General features: G+C 44.8%; 1 protein-coding gene across 2 annotated transcripts in view; it reads left to right on the top strand.

Moving 5' to 3' along the window:
• LOC115472007 (metabotropic glutamate receptor 2-like) overlaps nucleotides 1–23,855 on the top strand; it is a 101,498-nt gene that overhangs the window by 32,421 nt on the left and 45,222 nt on the right. Inside the window, exons 2-3 of one of the 2 annotated variants that reach the window (XM_030206034.1) lie at nucleotides 7,815–8,652; nucleotides 11,625–12,677. In XM_030206034.1, coding sequence (XP_030061894.1) covers nucleotides 7,815–8,652; nucleotides 11,625–12,677 — 1,891 coding nt within the window. Of the gene's footprint in view, nucleotides 1–7,803; nucleotides 8,653–11,624; nucleotides 12,689–23,855 lie in introns of those variants that run through there. The other variant, XM_030206035.1, reaches the window with a different exon arrangement.

A 23,855-nucleotide genomic window follows, 5' to 3' on the forward strand; every position in this document is an offset into this window, starting at 1 on the left:
TTGCTAGGGAAGATCTCCAATCAGAGGGGCTGCCATGGATGTCACCCCATCAGTGAGAACAATCAGCCTGCTGTCCTCGGAGAATACCTTCTACAGGTATGTAGCTTTCACTTTAAGCTGTACGCATGCCTACATATTGCAACATGGCCAAGCACAAGCCAGTATGCAGCGGTACCAAGAGCAGGCCAGACATATCACTACCATTCCAGCCAGGCCCAGGGCAAGGGTTCAGATCAGAAAATGCCATGTTTGGCCTGTTCAATTCATTTCAGAATTCCATATAATTTAGGGAGTACCTGTTTGGTTTTGTGCAAGAAGGTACCATTAAAATTGTTTAAACAAGTTTTGTGTGGGCGTCTGACGTCATAGATCAAAGAACGTATAAAAGCGCCGTTTTCTATATGTGTTCATTGCTGCTAGTTAACCAGGCAGGATATGCCACATTCTAAGTAAAAAGAAAGTCTGATGTTTATCACAGCTGATAAGAATTTGATGGTTTTTGATATGACTCATATTTGTTACAGAGACGCCAACTGTTTTCCTACACGGACCCTGAAGCAGCTAGAGCTTATCCAAGGATAGGTAATTTGTATTCTTCTTGACATCCCCAGTCATTTTGAAATGTTGAAGCCTGTGAGTCACAGTATGACTATGACTATGGAAATCAAATCACAAGGCCTTTACACTTCTTGTTGTTATTCACTCCATCTGGCACAGAGAGTGTCATCTTATTCCTAGTGCTGTCAGAGCTGATGTACCTCTTTCTTCACTTCCACAAACACATTTCTATAATAGATTCATCTACTCTCCTTCATGCTGCTTCCTGGAAGTGGAAATAGAGTTCAGGCATACATATGTACAAAGTGAACACACAGCTCTTTATCTGGTGGTTGTGAAGTTGGTGATGGCTTTCGGCTTCTGATGCACCACTTCTATAAGCCTCTGATTTGATTCCTCACCTCCTTGGAACTTTGATCTGATTCCCAATCCATCTTGCATGGACTTTCAATCTGATTCCCCCCCCCCCCCTTCTACTTCTAGACTTTGGGTTCCAGTTCTGGTAGCACTGCCTTTAGAAGGCTCTTGAGAACATTGCCCTTCAAAATTCCAACTTCCATGTAGGGGGTGAGGCCATGGAGTGACTCAAGCTCGGAGAAGAAACCAGTTGAAGGTCCAGGATATGAGTGGGCAAAAACTTTTCTGTCCCCAGAATTTGCTACAGTAGACACAGACTCAGTAGGCCTGTGCCTAAATCCAGACATGAATAAAGTAAATTAGAGTGGTAGATTTAAGGAGAAATGGGTTGAAAGTTTTTAAAAACCCAGTTGTTTTATTAAGTTGAGCTTTTGTATTTTATGCTCCTGTTACTGAACTGTATTTCTCTTGACCAGAAAGGCTATGTTACCATTATAATTGGACTTTAACCATTATAAAGCAACAGCATTGTCTATTACAGCTTCCATCGCTCCAAGTTGTGATTTTAACTCCACAAGAAACAGAATTTTTTTTTACATTGGTCCTGTCTTCTGGAACCATTTACCTGCAGAAGCCACAGTTTAACAAGCTACCTTGGGTTTTGTAAGATTCTCAAAACAAGGATTTTCGAGAATGTTTGTCTTTGCCAGATCATAGACATATTAAGTCAGTTTCTGACTGTGAAGATTGCTGATTATCTTACTTTGTTTTTGTTTAAAGCAATTATATTGTTTGGTTTTACTTGTTAGAATGTTCATTGTACTTGTTCATGTTTTATTGTAAACGGCTTTAAAACTTAACTGTATTAAGCGGTCTATTAAGTAATTAAATCAAATCATACATCCTAGGCAAACCTTCAGCCTTGTGTTCCTTCTAATTAAGTTTTAGGCACTATGGCCCCCAACAATCAAATCATCCCAACACCATCCCTCCCAGAATAATCTGGGTAAAAGGGATATTTAAAAACTGACCACCTTCCCTGCTGGTAAAAGTTTCTCCTGTCAGTTGAGTTTGTGTGGTTGTCATGACCTATTGTTTGGCTTTGATTCAAGCTGCTCTTTGATAGCAATAGCCTAATCCTGCCTGATGGTTGAGTCAGCCCTGGGAGTCTTTACTACTAAGTACTATGTTGCCAGGGATGTGCTTTCATGTGCAGAGATATAGACTTAAACAAAATGCTGGGTTTCATCTAGCACAGACATATCAAGTCTCATGCATTAAGCATGACATTCCCATTATTGAAAGGAATCTCTTGCTCCCCAGCAGTCAGCCCCTCTTCTCATACTATGAACATCTTTTAGCTGAAAGAGATAATTCGAGGCCAAGCTATCCTGCATGTATCAGCTGACTACAAAACAAAAAAGAGCAGAAGTGTCCCCCTAACAACAGTCCACAGCACAGCATACAAAGGAAGAAGGGGGCAGCAGTGGAATGGGTAAACGTGAAGCGTCTGTTTATGCTTTCCAAAAATACTAGGACTAGGGGGCATGCAATGCAACTATAAAATAGTAAATTTAAAATGAATCTGAGAAAGTTTTTCTTCACTCAATGTGTAATTCAACTCTGGAATTTGTTGCCAGAAAATGTGATAAAGGCGGTTAGCTTAGCAAGAGTTTTAAAAAGGCTTGGACGGCTTCCTAAAGGAAAAGTCTATGGACCATTATTAAATTTGACTTGGGGAAAATATTTCTGGGATAAGCTGCATAAAATTTTTTGCACTTTTTGGGGATCTTGCCAGGTATTTGTGACCTGGATTGGCCACTGTTGGAAACAGGATGCTGGGCTTGATGGACCTTTGGTCTGGCCCAGTGTGGTTTTTCTAGCAAAAAAGGTGCCAGTACTGAAATGCCAGGCCACTCTTCAGGGATGGGGTGATCACTGAGTGACCCACCCCACAACAGCCAGGCTCCCTGCAACCAGTCACCGAATCTATGACAAGGCAGCATTGGTGTGTAGAGCCTGAGCTCTTTCATTAAAACTTGGGGACCATGGGTCAATTTTAGTAGACAATAGAAAAGGTGCCGGTACTCAGTACCCCCAAGTACCCCCTCAAAAAAAGCCCTGGTCTGGCCTAGTATGACAATACTTATGTACTTATGACCCATGTGGTTCCAAAGCAGTCATTTTGGCTGTCGTTCTTCAATAAACCACCTGCTTTGGAACCACACGGGTCTGCCCCTTTCTCCCTTATGTATGCTGTGTTGAGTTCCAACTGGTTGTTATAATGTTTCCTGGACTATATGTCTTGACCTCTTTCAATCAATCAGTTCTGCCCCATTTAAGATCAAACAATTGTGGATGCCCAGGAATACCTGTTGAAATGGTGGATTCTTGGAACTACATAAAATAGCTTAGTTTGGGGTCCTGAAGGGGGGAGGAGGGGAAAGACACAATCTGCAAGGCTTTAATGTAGAGCGCAACTGTTTGGCATGACACTGTATCCTCTCTGTTGGGGAGGCCATGGCAGCCAAGAGACAAAGCTGGTCTCGGGGCAAACAATTTTCAAATTTTCAAGGCCCCACCGCTGCTGCTGCTCCCCCCCCCCCCGGTTTCCCCCTGCCATCCACATGTCCTTCTTCCTGCTGCATCCCGCCTCCTGTGAAGTAACTTCCTGATTCCACATAGTAGGATGCGACAGAAAGAAGGACCTGTAGCTGGCAGAGCAGTCTCTTTTGATCACTTGTGCTGGCCATTCCTTGGAGGCCAGACCTGGGGAATCTTGTCCCCCCCCTTGGCTGTCCTAGGGGAGGTCAAGAGACCATGGCACAAATTTGGGGGAGGGAGGGGTAATTCTCTATAGATTGCCTAAAGTTATGCACTGGGATGATGCGCATAACATTAGTCACGAGCCAGTGGCTGGCGTAAATCCTCATGTCTAAGTGTATTTAGCTAGGCACATAAATGCTAGTTTTCTATAACCTGTGTGTCCCTGACACATCCATGCCCCTCCTGGCCCCCCTCTTTGAAGTTACATGCTATGGAAATTGAGCAGTGGAGTAGCCTAATGGTTATCGCAGTGGGATGATAACTAGGAGAACTGGTTTCAGTTCTCACTGCAGTTCCTTGTGGCCCTGGGTACTCTCCGTTGCCCCAGGCACAAAGAATTTAGATTATGAGCCCTCTAGGGGCAGAGAAGGTACCTGTATATAATATGTAAATTGCTTTGGTTGTACCACAGAAAGGCAGTAGATCATAGAATACTGATTAAGAGCAGTTACATAAGACTAGACCTAAAACGCACACCTAAAAAATTAGTGCTAAAAAATAATATGCCTAGACATATTCTGTAAACCATGCCTAAAGTTAGGCGGTTTATAGAATGCGCTTAGGATCATTTTTTTTGTATGGTTTATAAAATATGCTTAGTGGCGACTAAATCTAGATGCGGCCATTTACGCCAAATAAAACTTGGTGTAATTTCCATACCTAATTTAGGAGTGGAGCGGACATATTCTATAACACTATGTGTAAATGTTAGGAATGCCCGTGACATGCTTGTGCTCCTCTCGTGACCATGCTCACTTTTGGGATCCACGTGGTAGAATTTACAGGCACCAGTTTATAAATACACCTAGCAATTTATGCGTGTAAACACTAATTAAAGGAAATTAGTGGCAATTATCGGCGCTCACAGAAATCCAGAATATGCTCAGATTTGCGTGTGCAACTCAAGTTGCACTATATAGAATCCATGGGATAGTACTAATTTTTAGGCCAAACAGTTAATTAAATCATTAAGTGATGCTTGCACAATATATTGATTGTGCAAATTAGTTCACTATCCGGAACTTCGGGCACTCAACTTTCTAGTATTATGGGGTAGGCGGCTCTGTCCTAAGGTCAAGGCTTAACAGAAGTCTGTACAGTACAAAATCAGATTAACAGTGGGTTTTCATATTCCCTGAGACCCTGGTATCTTTTTGCTCAATGGGATTTTTCATGGAGTTAAAAAAGAATAGAGGAAGGTGATTAGACATTGCTTTTAATGCTGCAAAATGAACTCTAATAAAGACATGGAGGGAGGTAAATGCTCTAAAATAAATGGTAGCCAAGTTGTGGCATACGCATGATACAAAAAGGTTGACAACACAACAAGAGCAAAATTGGGTAAAATTCCGGCCCTCCTTTTTAAGGGTGATGGGCGATAAGTTTAATTACATAATGGTAGAACCAACAAAAGAGCCAAAATTTAGGGAAAGTACACCCACCCCGAGGGAGGACAATGATGAGATGTTTCCTTTTCTTTTTACTTTTTCTTATCATCTTATTTCATTCATAGCGCCATTTTAGGTAAGTCATGGATGTTGGAATATAGACATTTTAGCAAAAACATGCCAAGCCTATAATATATTTTTGATTACCGGGGCTGTAAGTGTTAATGTATAGTAAAATCGGTGTATCTCTCCCACCTCCCACTCACACACACATCCCACACACACCCCAATATGTCTAAAAAGCATGAAAAACATTTAAGAGTTGCCGCCACAGTAAATGGGAATCCAGAAGGTTCTAAAAGGGTGTGTCTGATGCAGAAACTGGCTCCATTTAGGCAAACACATGCATACCCTTCTCCTCACTATGGAAGCTGCCAGTCTAGTACCTGCATGGAAAAATATCTAGCAGGGTTCCTGCAGCAGTTCTAACCCACAAATTAAATATAGCATGCCCAGAGATCCGCGTTGATAACAGCATTGATAATAACACCTAACAATGGCAACCCACTAAGCGTATTATGTAACGCAGTGCGCCAAACTTCTAATGTACGCAGGCAAAAAGAGACATGGTTATGGGTGGGGAAATGGGCGTTTCGTGGGTGTTCCAAAGTTTACGTGTGAAGTTATAGAATATGGCCCAGTGCATGTAAGGATTTACTCCCTGTTTTCATTGGTGTAAACGGAGGTGCATAGTTTTGGGATATCAACTAAGTGTATTATTTATTTTCTTTTTCTTTTATTTGAGACATTTATATTCCACATTATCCCAAACAAGTTTGAGTTCAATGTGGCTTACAATAAACAGTATAGGATACATAACAAAGAATAATGTTGTAAGAATCCAACTTTACAATACAATATCATAAACATACTGGGATAACTGTGTATGTTTAACATTTAGAAAATCTATTATGAATGAGAAATTGTACATTAAGCAAAGAGAAAGTTAACGGTAAATAGAGTAATAACTAATTTAGGTAATAATTACTTGAGATATGGTTGTTCTTTGTGAGGGTTTGTTTGAATAGGACCGATTTGAGGATTTTGCGGAATCTAGTATATTCCTGTATATTTCTTATTTTGGGTGGGAAGGAGTTCCACCATTTGGTTCCTAGGTACATGAAGTCTGCAGAGTGGACAGTTTCTTTGAGGTAAGTTTACTAATGGTACCATATAGTGTGGAGCTGTGCCACTTAGCATTTGAAAGATAAAGGTACATAATAGAATATTCTTAGTCGGCAATGTATTCCAACTGGAATTTTCAGGCACCATATATAGACTCTGGTCCTAAATGTGTAGTGTTATAGCAGCATTAGATTTGTAGTGCTATAGGTAAAGTGCTCTCTGTACAGGCTTCAGCTGCAGTGGTAAATGTCTTGATGGTCCCTGCAGGAAATGGTCCCTGCAGGAAATGATCTGGGCATTCTTGTGTCACTGGGCCACCTCGTACAATCAGCCCCAGTTTAGAAAGGACATAGAGGTCAGAATCGAGACGTCCAGCTTGGAAGTCTCCAGTTTCACTAGCATTTTAGAACAGAATCTGCTGATATAGAGGCTCTTCTGCAATCCAGACAAATGGAGATTTATGCACTGAGGTCAGACAGCATAAACGTCTAGTTTAGAAAAGTAAATATAAAGAATATCAATGTTTTTCAAGCTGGCACATAACCAGTTATTTTTATGATCTTAGAAACATAACTGGTTATTATCCTGACGCTGTCAGAATGACCAGTTTCCCTTTACAGTTTGGATTTTGGGGGGTGTACATGGGGGTGGAGAATGGGCAGGACATGGGTGTGTCTCCTATGTACACACGTTCCTTATAGAATACTATAAGTTGCATATTCTGCATGGTGCAGATGGTGCTGCCTGCTTACAACAGCCATAGACCTCGGGGGTGGGGGGGAAATCAATTTCAGTTTAGCCTACAGCTGGCCGTGGTGGTTGACAGGAAGGAAGGAGGAGGTTCTGTGTACTTTGTATGCCTCCTTTCCTGCATTGCACCAAGCAATCATTATGCTCCAGGGCTTGTACTGGGAAGTCTGTGACACATGGGACAGGCAATCAGAGATGCACCTACACTTCCTTCATGACAGATTCTGTTTTGCTTCACATACATGCAGATATGTCACTATCACCAACGCACCAGGCCCAGATTTCCAAGTAGGCAGAATAGGTACGTACCTAAAGGCACCATCACAAAAGGGGTGTTTCCTTCTTTGTCTGGGTGGCCATCTTGCCCAGCACGGCCCCCAAGGTTCAAAGGACTCTTGGCCTGTTAGCATTCAGGATACTTTAAGGGGGTGAGCCATGGAACACTGTCACACTGAGATGGAGAAGGAGTTGCCCAATTCACTCATATGTCCACAGTAGCCTAAGAAGTAAATATGATCCCTCCTCGCCATGACTGGTTATTTGTTTTGACTGTTTAAGGTAGCCTGGATAGGATCAAGGCTCTTTGTTTTTCCCATTTAAAATCCTCTTTAACAGGCAGATTACTTTCCATTAACAGGAGTTGCATTTCCCTCAAATGCCCCTCTCCAGCCCTTCTTTAATCCAACAAGTAACTCTTGAATTCTCTATTTGCTTCTCATCATCCTGTATTCTCTTTCTTCTCATACTCAGGTGGCCAACCTTCTACGCCTGTTCCAGATCCCACAGATCAGCTATGCTTCCACCAGTGCCAAACTCAGTGACAAGTCCCGCTATGATTATTTTTCCCGCACGGTGCCACCTGATTTCTACCAGGCCAAAGCCATGGCAGAGATTCTGCGATTCTTTAACTGGACCTACGTCTCAACAGTGGCCTCAGAAGGTGACTATGGTGAAACAGGCATTGAAGCTTTTGAACATGAAGCCCGTGCCCGTAACATCTGCATTGCCACATCTGAGAAAGTGGGACGTTCCATGAACAAGAAGACTTTTGAAGGGGTCATTAGAGCCCTGATGCAGAAGCCTAATGCCAAGGTGGTGGTGCTCTTCACCAAGATTGAAGATGCCCGTGAGCTATTGGCAGCAGCTCAACGCATCAATGCCTCCTTCCTGTGGGTGGCCAGTGATGGCTGGGGAGCCTTGGAAAGTGTGGTGTCTGGCAGTGAGCAGGTGGCAGAGGGAGCCATCACCATTGAATTGGCTGCTTATCCCATACAACAATTTACTGTCTATTTCAGAAATCTGAACCCATACAACAATAGTCGAAATCCCTGGTTCCGGGAGTTTTGGGAGTACAAGTTCCAGTGTAGTTTCCACACGCAGGATTGTGGTCAGAATTCACTGAAGGCCGTCAAATTTGAGCAGGAGTCCAAGATCATGTTTGTGGTGAATGCAGTCTATGCCATGGCACATGCAATCCACAACATGCACCATTCGCTTTGTCCTAACACCACCAAGCTCTGTGACTCAATGAAGCCTGTGAATGGGAAAAAATTCTACAGGGATTTCATTCTCAATGTCAATTTTGATGGTGAGTCAGATATTATTGTCGTTATGACCTGTATAGCAAAACCAGCTGTAGATAGCACTGGCCAGAGTTTACAATCTAATTAAGACAATCAGATAGGAGAAATGGATACAAATTTTGACCACGACTGAAACCTACGTCTCCACACTTTGCATTGAGTATCATTGAATGTCGTATTTGATGATACTCAATCAAAAGTTCCCCTTCCTCCATTTGGGGGTCATGGGCTGAAGAATAGAAGCTGCCTTTTTTTTGGGTTCATTTGTTTGTCTCCTCCAAAGATCTTTTTTTCTTACATAGTAACATAGTAGATGACGGCAGAAAAAGACCTGCACGGTCCATCCAGTCTGCCCAACAAGATAAACTCATATGTGCTACTTTTTGTGTATACCTTACCTTGATTTGTACCTGTCCTTTTCAGGGCACAGATCGTATAAGTCTGCCCAGCACTATCCCTGCCTCCCAACCACCAGCCCCGCCTCCCACCACCGGTTCTGGCACAGACCGTATAAGTCTGCCCAGCACCATCCCCACCTCCCAACCACCAGTCCCGCCTCCCACCACCGGCTCTGGCACAGACCATATAAGTCTGCCCAGCACCATCACCTTTACATGCGTTTGGCATAAGGAGGTTATTTTTATAAACTCACACCTAGAGGCAAAGCCACTGTCCATTTTTGTGGGGGCCTCCCCCCCCACCTGCATTAAAAATAATAACTTTGCTGGCAGGGATACTGAAGCCCCACTGGCAGAAGAGATTCAATGCTGGAGCCGCCCCCTTCTCCTCATGTTGCTGCAAGACAGAAGAAATTCAGTGGTGTTCCTCCAGTTGCCAGTGCCAGGACTCCTCGCACATGCTCAGTTCGCGCAAAAGTTGAGCATGTGTGAGAAGCTTGGGCATTGGTGGCTGGATACACGCTGCCAAATTCCTCTTTCTTGCAGTTTTGGAGGGGGCCTGAGCCCACAGGGTAGCATACATTTTCACATGCCTTTTCTACACCTCTTTTATAAAGTCCAGTACATGCAGGTGTGAAAGAATGCACATATATTTGGGCAACTAGCACTCACATGGGCTTAAGGGCTGGTGTAAATGTTAATGAGGAGTAGCCTAGTGGTTAGTGCAGTGGACTTTGATCCTGGGGAACTGGGTTCAATTCCCACTGCAGCTCCTTGTGATCTTGGGCAAGTCACATAACCCTCCTTTGCCCCAGGTACCAAAACTTTGATTGTAAGCCCTCTAGGGACAGAGAAAGTACCTGCATATAATATGTACAGTGCTGTGTACATTTAGTAGCACTATAGAAATGATTAGTAGTAATAGTGGTTAATGCACACTTATGCACATAAGAAGGACTTTCACCAGCAACACGTGTAAGTTCAGACTTGGCTCATGACCTGACTAAACTTTGTCCCTGTGCCCACCTACAGGTACTTGTGACATGGATTGGTCAATGTTGGAAGCAGGATACTGGGCTAGATGGACCATTGGTCTGACCCAGTATGTCTATTCTTATGTGCCATGCAAAGGCAGTGAAATGCCTTGTTTGTTTGGTGGTGCCCAATCTCTATCCTATCCCCATCTCTGCCCCTAGCTTTTCCTACCATCCCATAGTGTTCCCCCCCCCTCATCTTGTTCCTGTTAACCGAAGGGTGTTAACGCCATGATGTCTAGCATGTCTCTCATTGCCTACACCCTTCCCTTCCCTTCACCATGGTTTCCAGCATGTCTCTCATTTCCTACTCCCTTCTCTTATCCCTCTCAACATGATCTCCAGCATCTCTCTCTCTCCCTTCCCCATCATGGTCTTCAGCATTTCTCTCCTTCCCTTCCTCTCTGCCTCATCATGGTCTCCTGTATCTTTCTCCCTCCCCATCCTCTTCAGCATCTCTCTCCTTTCTATTGCATTGCCTTGCGGCAGCGATTCTACCATCCGAGGGAGCAGAGGCATTATGTAGCTGGCTGGTGCAGGATCTTGAACATCTGTGCATGCTCAAGAACAGCCGGCTCCTGCCCCCTCCAAACTGCACCCATTGGCCTGCTGTCTGCCTACATGGTGATGCCTCTTCTGCAGATGGTAGAGTTGCCATCCCGGGGGAATGAGGTATACAAATGCCTCATGAGGCAAGAGGGAGGGAAAGCAAATTTAGGGGTGGGGGTGCCATGGTACCTTTGGCTCTCCCCGTTCAGATGCCTATGGTGCCATGAAAACTGTATTTTTCTTTTTCCAGAGATCTTGTAGCGCTATAGAAATGCTAAATAGTAGTAGTAGTAGTAGTAATCTGCATAATTGTAAGTTACCTGCTTTACACTGACTTAGGTGAACCTCTTTGTGAATTGGCACTAATTTGCAGTTATTCATATAACTGCCCTTGATAGAAGACGAGAGAATTGAGCATGCAACATCCATATTGCACAAGTATAAGGGGGGGGGGGGGTGGACCTGCACACGTAAGCATTTACACAGTAAACATTTACACCAGCCGTTGTGCTTGCGTTAGTGCTCACACCTAGTTACTGTTCCGTCTAAGCTGGCCGGAGGCCTCCAACTGCAGTGCTGCCAGTGGGGGGTGGTGTTTCAATTTTGTGTCTTCAATCACTAGGGACAGGCTGGTTCCCTGGAGTCCTGCAGAGCCTGCCTGTCTCTCACTATTGAAAATGTGATAGTGAAACAGCACCTCCCAGTGGCAGGGCTGTAAGTGGAAGACTTCTGCTTGGCTTAGAGTGAACAGTGCATGTACCTACGATCTTAAACAGCAAGTAAGTTCTGTGTTTTCTGAATGCCTACTTTTATGCATATGTACCCAGGGCAATTTGATAAGCACTTAATTGAGTGTGTAAAATGCTATTCTACACGTTCAAGCCACCTCTAAAATTACTCAGTATTATGCAGCTACATGGGTTTTGAAAATTGTCCTACAGCCAAGCAGTCAATAAAGTTTCCATATTTTCATTCTTTCTGTATTTGTCCCCACAGCTCCCTTCAGGCCAGCAGATACCAAGAGCGTGGTACGCTTTGATAGTTATGGTGATGGAATTGGACGCTACAATATCTTCAACTTTCAGAAGGTGAACAGCCGATATAAGTACGAGAAGGTGGGGTACTGGGCAGAAGGGCTTACCCTGAATACGTCCCTCATTCCATGGGCAAAGAGCTCTGTGCCTGTCTCCCAGTGCAGTGATCCCTGCAAGAGGAATGAAATGAAGAGCGTGCAACCAAGAGATGTATGCTGTTGGATCTGTATACCATGCCAACCTTTTGAGTACCTCCATGATGAATTTACCTGCATGGACTGTGGCCTTGGATACTGGCCCAATGAGAGCCTCAATGGTTGTTATGAGCTACCGCAGGAATACATCCGTTGGAAAGATGTCTGGGCCATTGGTCCGGTCACCATATCTTGCCTGGGCTTCATCTCTACACTTTTTGTCTTTGGGGTCTTTATTAAGAATAACAACACTCCAATTGTGAAGGCTTCTGGCCGGGAACTCTCCTATATTCTACTCACTGGTGTTTTGATGTGCTATGGTATGACCTTCATCTTTATCGCAAAACCCTCTACTGAGGTATGCACGCTCCGCCGTCTTGGACTGGGAACTTCATTTGCTGTTTGCTACTCAGCACTCCTGACCAAAACTAACAGGATTGCTCGGATCTTCAGTGGGGTGAAAGAAGGGGTACAACGGCCACGCTTCATTAGCCCCACCTCACAGGTGGTCATCTGCTTTGCTCTCATCTCCTGCCAGCTGGTCATAGTAATTATTTGGCTGTTGGTAGAGAAGCCTGGCACAGGCAAAGAGACTCCACCTGAGAAGCGCTTTGTGGTTACTCTCAAATGTAACAACAAGGACTCAAACATGTTGATATCACTCACCTACAATGTTCTACTGATCGTGCTATGTACAGTCTATGCTTTCAAGACCAGGAAGTGCCCTGAGAATTTCAATGAAGCCAAGTTCATCGGTTTCACCATGTACACCACGTGCATCATATGGCTGGCTTTTCTGCCAATATTCTCCGTAACGTCCAGTGACTACCGTGTAAGCAAATTATGCATTCAGGAAGAGTTTGGGTGCTATAAGCCAAGCAGCAGAAACTCCTCTGATAATTTGTGGTCATTTAACAACCTGTTGACAACAACTGGTAGTCAAATCTGTGTTATATACCCAACTTGGGCATCGGGATTTACGCAAGTTTCATCTGGCATAAGTCCTCACACCCAAAGTCGGGCACGGGAATACACGTTATGTGCTATTTTATAAAGGGCACTAAGCCCGGAGCACCCTTTTTAGAATTTGCTCTTAGTGCGGATTTTCCCAACGTCTACATTTGAGCATCTTTTACTGAATCTGGCCCTACGTGACCCTATACTAATGGAACTGGTTTTAGTATACGCTCACTTTCCCACTTGATTTCTGCCCCATAACCTCCAGAAAATTATTGCTTGGATCAGTTTTCCATGGTCACTATTTACTGCACAAGTTCTGACCAAACGATTGTAGAGTAGATAAGTCATCCTTGACGTGAATTGGGAGAGCTCCCACGGTCGGTGTTTCCAGTGACCGGCATTGAATGTCCGGTTTATGTTTGGCCAATTTAAAGATAACCGGTTAAGTCTATATTCATACTTAGCCGGTTATCTTCAAACCAGCCAAAGATATCCCACCATTTCACGTGGCCAAATATGGCCACTAAACCAGGTTTTAAAAATGGCCGGATAGCCAGTTGTATCAGGCGATGTAATCGGCGCCGCTAACCGGGGTGGGGGGGGGGGGGGATTCAGTGGGGGATAGCTGGTCATCTCTTGCTGAATATTGTTGGATAGCCAGTCAGCAGCTGTTCTGGCTGGTTAAATAGTGTTGAATATCGGGGGTGTCTCTAAATCTCTGGTAGTATGTTGGAAGATGGAGCAGCCCATCTGCAGTTAATGATTACCAAGCACAGAATTAGCAGCAAATGAACCATTATTAGTCATCTGCAAATTGTGATCGTGCACCTCGTGACTGGTGTTTTCTCACCTTGCAACTCACATATTAGAACTGGTTTCTCATTTGCAGATCACCTTGCATTTTGAAAATCATTTCTTGAGCAATTGTTTGGCCAAGTTACAGAGCAGCCTGTGGACTTTTAAGGAAGATAGATACAAGGCTTAAAGTGATGGGGGTAAAGGAAAACTCATTCCAGTTCTTTGTGAGCAGGATTTTGGTCATTTAAGAAATATATACTGAGATTAATCATATCCTATCATGGTTAACTTGCTTTGCAGTATTCCTTTTAGCATCTCCAAGTATGTCATCCTTTTTCTGACCAAGTAACTTAAGCCCATCCTCATCTATAAGGTTGGATAGTTTAGCAGACACTGAGGGGGAAATTTGATAAAGTGGGAGCCTACATTTACAGACCAGTTATGCACATAAATCATTAGAATAATGGCAAATATGGACACACATGTGTCAGTGCCAAACATCTGCATGAGCACTATTCTGCATCTTCCATAGTGCGATTTTACAGGTAGGCAGACACATAAGCGGAGCATAGGTCCTACTCATACTTACATATGTCATTATATAAAATAATAGGACAGTTGTATAACTCGACACCTCCAGTTAGGCGTCCTAGCAATGCTATAGCAGTATTTCGTGAGCCAAAATACCAGCTTTTAGGCACAACCCATTATGCCAGATGAATGGCAGGTATAAACAGGCCCTCCTGAGTGCACTGGGCATAACTTCTAGGATTCTGTATCTTCTGTACATAAAAGGGTGCCTTAGGGGTTGCACATGTGTCTCCAATTTATCTGCATATGCCATACACCACCCCTATGGCACTTCTGCGCTAAGCCCCAATTTTCTCAGTATTTACACTCGCAAGGCACATGCGATCACAGGCACCCAGTTAGTGGAGCAGCTCCTTTTGTCTCTGGGAAGTCACTTAACTCTCCAGTGCTCCAGGTACAAAACTGCTTTGATTGTAACCACAGAAAGGCAGTATATCAAAATCTATCCCCTTTCCCTTACAATTGTCCTTCATAAGTTATACACATATCTCTGGCATTTAGGCAAATAAGTGGGCTCCTGATATTCAAGGTCACTTAACCAGGCAGTGCTGTTGAACATTGGTACTAACTGGCCATCTGAACTCAGGGTGAGTTGAGGAGGAGCGAAATAAATTTGCTGATTCCTGCATAGCTAAGTAGGCACATAGGACCACACAAAAGGCTGTCCTAACTTTGCCCACTTAGCTGTGTGGGCGCCCCCATAACTTCCCCTTAGCAGCCTGAAGTTGATATCCCCTTCTCCTGCCATAAGTACATAAGTATTGCCATACTGGGAAAGACCAAAGGTCCATCAAGCCCAGCATCCGGTTTCCAACAGGATGCTGGGCTTGATGGACCACAAATACCTGGCAAGATCCCAAAGAAGTACAAAGCGTTCTATACTGCTTATCCCAGAAATAGTGGATTTTCCCCAAGTCCATTTAATAATGGTCTATGGACTTTTCCTTTAGGAAGCCGTCCAAACCTTTTTTAAACTCCGCTAAGCTAACCGCCTTTACCACATTCTCTGGCAAGTCCAGAGTTTAATTACACGTTGACTGAAGAAAACTTTTCTCCAATTCATTTTAAATTTACTACATTGTAGCTTCATCGCATGCCCCCTAGTCCTAGTATTTTTGGAAAGCGTAAACAGATGCTTCACATCTACCTGTTCAACTCCACTCATTATTTTATAGACCTCTATCATATCTCCTCTCAGCCATCTTTTCTCCAAGCTGAAGAGCCCTAGCCGCTTTAACCTTTCCTCATAGGGAAGTCGACCCATCCCCTTTATCATTTTTGTCGCCCTTCTTTGCACCTTTTCTAATTCCACTATATCTTTTTTGACATGCGGCGACCAGAATTGAACACAATATTTGAGGTGCAGTCGCACCATGGAGCAATACAAAGGCATTATAACATCCTGATTTTTGTTTTCCATTCCTTTCCTAATAATACTTAACATCCTATTTGCTTTCTTAGCAGCAGCAGCACGCTGAGCAGAAGTCAATGATGACACCTAGATCCCTTTCTTGGTCTGTGACTCCTAACATGGAACCTTGCATGACGTAGCTATAATTCGGGTTCCTCTTTCCCACATGCATCACTTTGCACTTGCTCACATTAAACGTCATCAGCCATTTAGACGCCCAGTCTTGTAAGGTACTCTTGTAATTTTTCACAATCCCTCACGATTTAACTACTTTGAATAACTTTGTGTCATCAGCAAATTTAATTACCTCACTAGTTACTCCCAACTCTAGGTCATTTATAAATATGTTAAAAAGCAGCGGTCCCAGCACAGACCCCTGGGGAACCCCACTAACTACCCTTTTCCATTGAGAATACTGACCATTTAACCCTGCTCTGTTTTCTATCTTTTAACCAGTTTTTAATCCACAATAGAACACTACCTCTTATCCCATGACTCTCCAATTTCCTTTGGAGTCTTTCATGAAGTACTTTGTCAAACGCCTTCTGAAAATCCAGATACACAATGTAACCAGTATAAAAAATGTTCTTTGTCATCAGCAGCAGATGAATCCATTAACTGATGGGTTGTATCTGTCTACCAGCAGGTGGAGATAGAGAACACTGAAAAACCATAGTGCCTCTTGGACGGCTAGCCCCAACTGCCTTCAGTATTTCTCTCTCCCAGCAGGTGTGGACGTAGCTTGATCAGCTCATGGATTTCAGACTGCCTGGGGTGTCTCCTGTGCTTTGCCAGTTGAGCAGGGGTGTTGTGGCTGGTGGTGCCCACTTTAAAGGCATATAGGTTCGCCCTTTCCCTGCCTTACCCATTCCCCCTGCCTCCCACTGTTGCTGCCTGCCTACAACTTTCCTCACAGCGTTAAAAAAAAAAAGAGCGCACTTTTACTGCGTGGCTGTTCTGAGGCTTTTTCCAGAGATTTTGGCTCTGTGCAGCTTGACCAGAGCTCGTTGACTTGGTCTTCTGAGGTGAGAGTGGTGCCCAGCTCCTCCGGGGAGGTCCCGTGGACGCCGTTCCCGAACAGGGTAAGTTTTGGCGCGAAGCCGCCATTTTATTGCCATTTTCCATCCAGTTGGGTGATGGCTGCTGAGGGAGTTAAGCGCTTCTCCCGTTGTGGTAAACGCAGATCAGCAGCGGAGCTGTGTAAAACGTGCTCCTTAGATGCTCACGCTAGTATGAGCATGGCGAGCGATGTTTCTTCCCGCTCGATGGAGCTGGCAGCGGGCACCATTTTGGAAGCGCCACATGTCTCGACCGTCACGGTTGCGAAGGAGTCTGAGTGCAGGGGGACACCTCGTTTAGAATCTGCCAGAGGAGCTCCTACATCCGTTTCTCCTAATTTGGAGGTGGAGGGCCGGGGTGAGTTTTTCTCCCCTGAGTTTGTGCTTTGAATGCATAAGGCATTCATTCTGAAAAGAGCTCTGCTGCAGGTGTCTGACACTGTGTTGTCTCCTGGCTTTCCTTCGGGTGCTGAGGCCCCGGGGATGGCTTCAGATGTTATTTCCTCCCCCGAGTGTTGGAAACACGCTAAACATAGACGGGTAAATTCTCAACATACCCGTTTTCAGCAGAGCAACTCCTTTCACTTGGACAAACGTTTCACAGGGGCCGGGTCAAGGCCAGGAATTCAGGGGTGTCCACAATGATGGGACGCCAGTCCACTCCTCCATGCCTGCAATAGGAGGACGTCTCTCCCTCTTTCCAGAGGAGTGGACCAAGATTACCTCGGATCAGTGGGTCCTGGACCTGATCAGAAAAGGTTACCGACTGGAATTCGGTGCCCCGGTGAGAAACGTGTTTGTGGAGTCCCGATGCGGCACTGCCATAAAACGGGCGGCGGTAGAGGAGACCTTACAAGTCTTGCTGCACCTCGGAGCGGTGATCCCGGTGCCTCCCACCAAGCGTGGCTATGACCGCTATTCCATTTATTTTGTCGTGCCTTGAAAAGGGCGGGTCTTTCAGACCGATCCTCGACTTACGAAGAGTCAACGAGGCCCTCAGAGTACGACATTTTCGCATGGAAACCCTGCGCTTCGTCATTGCAGCGGTTCAGCCAAGAGAATTTCTCATGTCTCTGGACCTAAAAGAAGCATATTTGCACATGCCTATCTGGCCTCCACACCAGCGGTTCCTCCCCTTTGCGGTGTTGGGAAAACATTTCCAGTTTCTGGCCTTGCCTTTCGGCCTAGCCACAGCTCCCCGTACCTTCTTCAAGGTAATGGTGGTCGTAGCTGCCTGCATCAGATGAGAGGGTATCAGAGTTCACCCTTATCTCGATGACTGGCTCATCAGAGTGGATTCAGCAACCAAGAGTCGTCTTGCCACAGCCAGAGTGCTGGCAGTCCTGCAGGCGCTAGGCTGGGTGGTCAATATACCCAAAAGTCACCTGTCCCCCTCTGTCTCTCGAGTATTTGGGGGTCCGGTTCGACACGACATCGGGGTTTGTCTTTCTCCCCAACCAAAGGCAGTGGTAAGCTTCAGAATCAGGTCAGTCTGCTCCTACGGATGCCTCGCCCGCGAGTTTGGGACTTTGTCCAGCTGCTGGGGTCGATGACAGCCACCTTGGAGGTGGTGCCTTGGGCGAGAGCGCATATGAGGCCACTGCAGATTGCCCTGCTTCAACAATGGTCTCCGATGTCCCAGGAATATCAACGCAGACTAACATTGCTCCCTGCAGCCCAGCTCAGTATGGAATGGTGGCTCTCCGACAGGATGCTGCGCCAAGGAATGCCTCTTGCGCTTCCTTCTTGGTGCCTGGTGATAACAGATGCCAGCCTTCTAGGCTGGGGAGCGCATTGCCAGGAAGCTATGCTCAGGGTCTGTGGACACCCGTGGAAGCAGGGTGGTCCATCAATCGCTTGGAACTGAGAGCGATAATCCAGGCTCTTATGGCCTTTCAAAAGACTCTGAAGGGCCTTGCTGTCCGGGTTCTGTCAGACAACATGACAGCGGTGGCATACATAAATTGTCAGGGAAGCGTCAGTGGAGGGCCCTGGCTGCGGAGGCCGCTCAGATTTGCCACTGGGCCGAGCTACATCTGCAGCTTCTGTCGGCAGCTCACATGGCAGGTCAGAGCAACGTGCAAGCCGATTTTCTCAGCAGGCATCAAATCGACCCAGCAGAATGGGAACTGGCAGAAGTTTTTCTTCAGATTTGTGCCAAATGAGGGACTCCCGGAATGGATCTAATGGCGTCAAGTGCAAACGCCAAAGTACCTCGCTTTTTCAACAGAAGGAGAGATCCTCACTCGGCGGGGTTGGATGCTCTGGCTCAACCCTGGCCCTCGGAGCTCCTGTATGTGTTCCCTCTTTGGCCCTTGATAGGGCGAGTCCTACTGCGGAGTCGACAGCACCAAGGTCTGGTGATTCTCATCGCTCCAGATTGGCCAAGGCGTCCGTGGTATGCGGATCTCTGCCGGATGTTGGTGGACGCTCTGGTGCATTTGCCCCTGGTGCCGAACCTGTTGGTTCAGGGGTCCAGTGTCTATGGAGGATCCCTGCCGATTTGGTCTTACAGCCTGGCTATTGAGAGGGTGCAATTGAGAGACAAGGGCTACTCTAACAAGGTCATCTCCACTCTTTTGCAGGCCCGCAAGCGGTCCACCTCGCAAGCTTATGCTCAGATCTGGCACAAATTTTTGAGGCATGGGGTGTTTCAAAGGGCGATCACACCCACGCGGGGCTACAGTCTCGACAGTGCTGGACTTTTTGCAGGAGGGCTTACAAAAAGGCCTGGCTTACAATTTCCTGCGAGTGCAAGTGGCAGCATTATCATGCTATCAAGGGAAAGTCACTGGCTTGTCCCTTGCTGCTCATCCGGACATTGCCCAATTTCTCAGAAGGGTGCTTATTCTCCGTCCTCCTGTCCGGTTGCCCTGTCCGGCCTGGAACCTGGGGCTGGTGTTGAAGGCTCTTCAGTGTTCGCCCTTCGAGCCGCTTAAGCAAGATTCAAAGGATGTGACTCTCAAGACAGTCTTTTTGGTGGCCATTACATTGGCTAGACGGGTGTCTGAGCTTCAGGTGCTGTCCTGTCGGGACCCTTTTCTGCAATTCTCGGAGTCCGGACTAACGGTACGTACAATGCCTTCTTTCCTGCCTAAGGTGGTTTCAGCGTTTCACCTGAACCAGCCCATTTTTCTTCCTTCCTTTTCTAGGGAAGAGTTCCCGGACTCCTTTGGGCAGTTACATCTTCTGGATGTCCGCAGGGCGCTGTTGCAGTATCTACAGATGCCAAATGACTTCAGGACTTCTGATCGCCTTTTTGTCTTGTTGTCAGGTTCTCGGCGTGGAGGCCCGGTGTCTAAGGCCACTATAGCCTGTTGGCTCAAGGAAGTCATTTTTGCTGCGTATCTGCTTTCAGGCCAGTCTCCGCCTGAAGCGTTTAAGGCGCATTCCATGAGAGCGATTTCCTCCTTGTGGGCTGAAACGGGTGCACTCTCTCTTCAAGAGATCTGTAGTGTGGCTACTTGGGCTTCTCAGCTCTCATTTGTCCGGCATTATAGGCTGGATGTGGCAACAAAGCAGGACGCTATTTTTGGAGCACAAGTGCTTGCTCGCAGTGTGGCCTGTTCCCACCCTAAGTAGGGATTGGGTTTGTACATCCCATTAGTTCATGGATTCATCTGCTGCTGATGACAAGGAAGGGAAAATTAGGTTCTTTTTTTTTTAAATTTTTTATTTATAAATTTTCTTTTAAATATCAAGCATTACATCTTGAAATACAGAAAAAGACAATTTAGTTTCCAAATTTTTCCATAACAATATCAATAAAGGAAAAAGAGGTAAAAATATCAAAAATATAGGATAGGAAATCAATACTTGTCTATAGTCCACAATATCGGGGGATTATCACAATTTCAAGGAAAATCATATAAATCAAATTTAGAAATCAACTTCCAAATTTAACTTGGCGGTTAGTATAGGCAGGGCAGGTAATATATATATATTATTTATGGGGTTGAAGTTGTTAGAGTCCCTAATAATGGAGACTGTGGGTCTCTTAGCTTAGCTTCCAAAAAAGGAATTCAGTTGTTTCACCTCAAAAAATACATATTTGATTGAATTCAATTTTATTACACACTTGCCCGGGAAGTTCAGCTAAAATAAATGGTCTCAGTTTGAGGAATTCTTGTCTTTTCTTTTGGGTGGATCTTGAGACGTCGGGATACATTCTAATTTTACAATTTAGGAAATCTGGTCTTTTGTTCAAGAAAAATTGTTTAAGTATCCAGTCTCTATCTGGTTGAAGTATGAAAATCACTTTGAGTGTCGCAGTTGTCAGGCCCTCGTTGTCTCCTTCAATAATTTTAGTCAAATCCAAAGTTTGAACATTCATTTCATCTCTTTGCGATAAATCTTTCTTACGAAATGGTTCTACGTAGAAAATCTTTGAAATTGGTGGATGTGATTTTTCTGGAATCTTAAAGCTTCAGTTAAATATTGTTTGAAGGTTATCAATGGTGAAATGGCAATCTGCTTAGGAAAATTTATCAATCTGAGGGCATTGGAACGTTGGTAATTTTCTAATATTTCAATTCTGTTTTGAAGATACAGATTTTCTTTAATTAAGTTAACTTGAATTTGTTGAGAATTTTTTATTGCGGAGGAATTTACTTCCGTTTCTTTGCCCAGAGATATCAATCTCTTATCCATTTCAGATATCTTTTTTGAATCAGAACTGAATTTCTTATCAAACTGAGTAAACTTGCCTCATCTCGGGACTGAACGATGTCTCCTGGTCAAGCTGGGGGAACGGGAGACCTCTCCCCAATCCCTCCGGCAGCGATCCCAGTCCCGTCTGCATACCTGGCGAAAAGAAGCGATCTATTGTTCCTGCTCCAGGTAAAAGAGGAGTAGCAGGCCCTACTCACTGTTTTCCTCTCCGTTTAGGCATGGTTGAATAAGTAATTATAGAAAAAATCAGGAGTCAAGAGTGGATATCAGCAGAGCTTCTTTCAATGCCTCCTACACGGCCGCCATCTTAGATCATCCCCGGAAAATTAGGTTCTTACCTTGGTAATTTTCTTTCCTTTAGTCACAGCAGATGAATCCATGATCCCTCCCTGTCTGACTTGTTTTTTGTTCAGATCTTTCATGCAGATATAGATCTCATTGGGAGAAGTTGGATACCAGTTCTCAAAGTTTCTATATGATGTTCTACTACAGGAGGTTGAGTTCATCCCTTCTTTGTATGGTTATTCCTCCTGTTCTGGGATGTTTGTTCGCTGTGAGGAAAGTTTATGTTGTTATACCTTTAAGGTTCACTCTGCTTTGGAAATCTCAAATACTGAAGGCAGTTGGGGCTAGCCGTCAAGAGGCACTATGGTTTTTCAGCGTTCTCTATCTCTTCCTGCTGGTAGGCGGATACAACCATCAGTTAATGGATTCATCTGCTGTGACTAAAGGAAAGAAAATTACCAAGGTAAGAACCTAATTTTCCCCTTTTTATTTATTTACCAGGCCCCAGGAGCTGTGGGGAGGCTCCGGGATGTTTTTTGGTTCCAGGGGAGTGTTCCGACACGGGATTGAGTTTTTGCTGTTGTCCGCGATGTTCTGGACTGCCTCAGGATGGGGGAGAGGTAGATCAGACTTGTTGGGAAGAGCGTGTTCCCTGGGGAAGTAGGAGGCTGAGAAAACACTGGAATCGGGTCCGCAACGTGTGGATGTGCGGTGACATTCCCGATGACGTCAATCGCGTATGTGTGATGCTCCATTTGTTGCCCGATGGCCCCGTTTGTAAAAACGGAGCATGGGAAACCACTCAGTCACCAATGATTTATTAAAAATATTGTTGGAGAATTTATTAGAAGGGTCAGATATAAAAATAAAAGTGGCGGCTGAAATCGGAGGCTGTATGTAATCGTGCATGCGTTGAAGCTCATGCATGTGGTGAATTTATAATTACATTTACCCTGGGGACTCCTGGGAAGCACAGGGGGGAGCTCTGGAGGCGTCCTTAGTTGCCATAGTAACTGTGAAATGGCACGAATTCGGGACACATGCGCAGTATTGTAAATGGAGACCTGCACTGACACTTGCAAGTTTTAAAGTATTGAAATTGCATTTTAAAATTGTTTCCACGTGTTTTAATGGTGGAAGGTAGGTGCCAGACACTTATACTTGCTTGCTATAGGGTTACTGAAGCTTAGTTGGCATGCAAATTAGTGCAGTTTTGGAATGTTCCAGTTTGGGCATCTGAGGATCAATTTTCATGGAAGTTTCTATAAACATTAGGGCATTGATCTGACCTATACTGTGAAGTATGAATCCAAAACGAAGGTTTTATATATTGTTTTTATCCTAAAATACCTAATAGAATCTCTGCATGGAAATCTGATCTCGAATAGAGCTTTCTGATTGGCTGTATTGCTCTTGTTAAAGATCTGCTTAGTGAGAGGAGAGCAGTGGAAGATCCTGAGGAGAGAAGACCTGTTTCTTAGTGTGTCTCTGTGTGTGAGGTCTGTGAGGAAGAAATAGTTGACAAACATTGAGTGTAATAATAAAAGACTGATTGAGAATATCCCGATTGAGAGTACTAGAGGTATAAGAGGTTTGTACAGTTTCTTAAGCAGTTCCGATTTCTTTCCTGAAAGGGGAAAGCTGTTGTGCTTCATAGGTTTTAGTTGGGACCTATTGATATTATTTAGGGTGAAAGATAGAACTCTATTTAAAGACATTTTATTTGAAAAGTGCTGGAAAGTGATGATAATAGAAATTGATAAGATATAATCTCTAAAGGATATCTTCTGAATCAGTAAAAGATTTTAGAAAGAAGTTATTAAAAACCAATAGTTTGAGGTCTGAAGTCTGTACTAAACAGATTAATAAATTATCTGATGTGTGGAGGCAGTGGCGTAGCAAGGGCGGGGCAGTGGGGGCAGTCCACCCCGGGTGCACGCTGCTGGGAAGGTGTCGGCTCCACTGGTTCCCTGCTCCCTGTCACGAATGTGCCCATGTTTCAGGCTCTCATGCATCTCGCCACCTGGTGTTTAGACCTGGTGGCTGCGATGGATTGTCTGTTTGCTGTTTCCCATGTTCCAGAAGTCATGTTGTTCCAGTCCGGGTTTTCCAGCCTTCCAGACTGGCTTGGGATTTTTGGAACTAAGCAGCACCCTTACCTGGTGAACTCCCTTGTGGGTTGCCTTTATTAACCACCTGGGAACTTTCAGGCTTGGCCTTGGCAA

The sequence above is a fragment of the Microcaecilia unicolor genome, chromosome 6 (genome assembly GCF_901765095.1).
Source record: "Microcaecilia unicolor chromosome 6, aMicUni1.1, whole genome shotgun sequence".
Taxonomy (NCBI): Eukaryota; Metazoa; Chordata; class Amphibia; order Gymnophiona; family Siphonopidae; genus Microcaecilia; species Microcaecilia unicolor.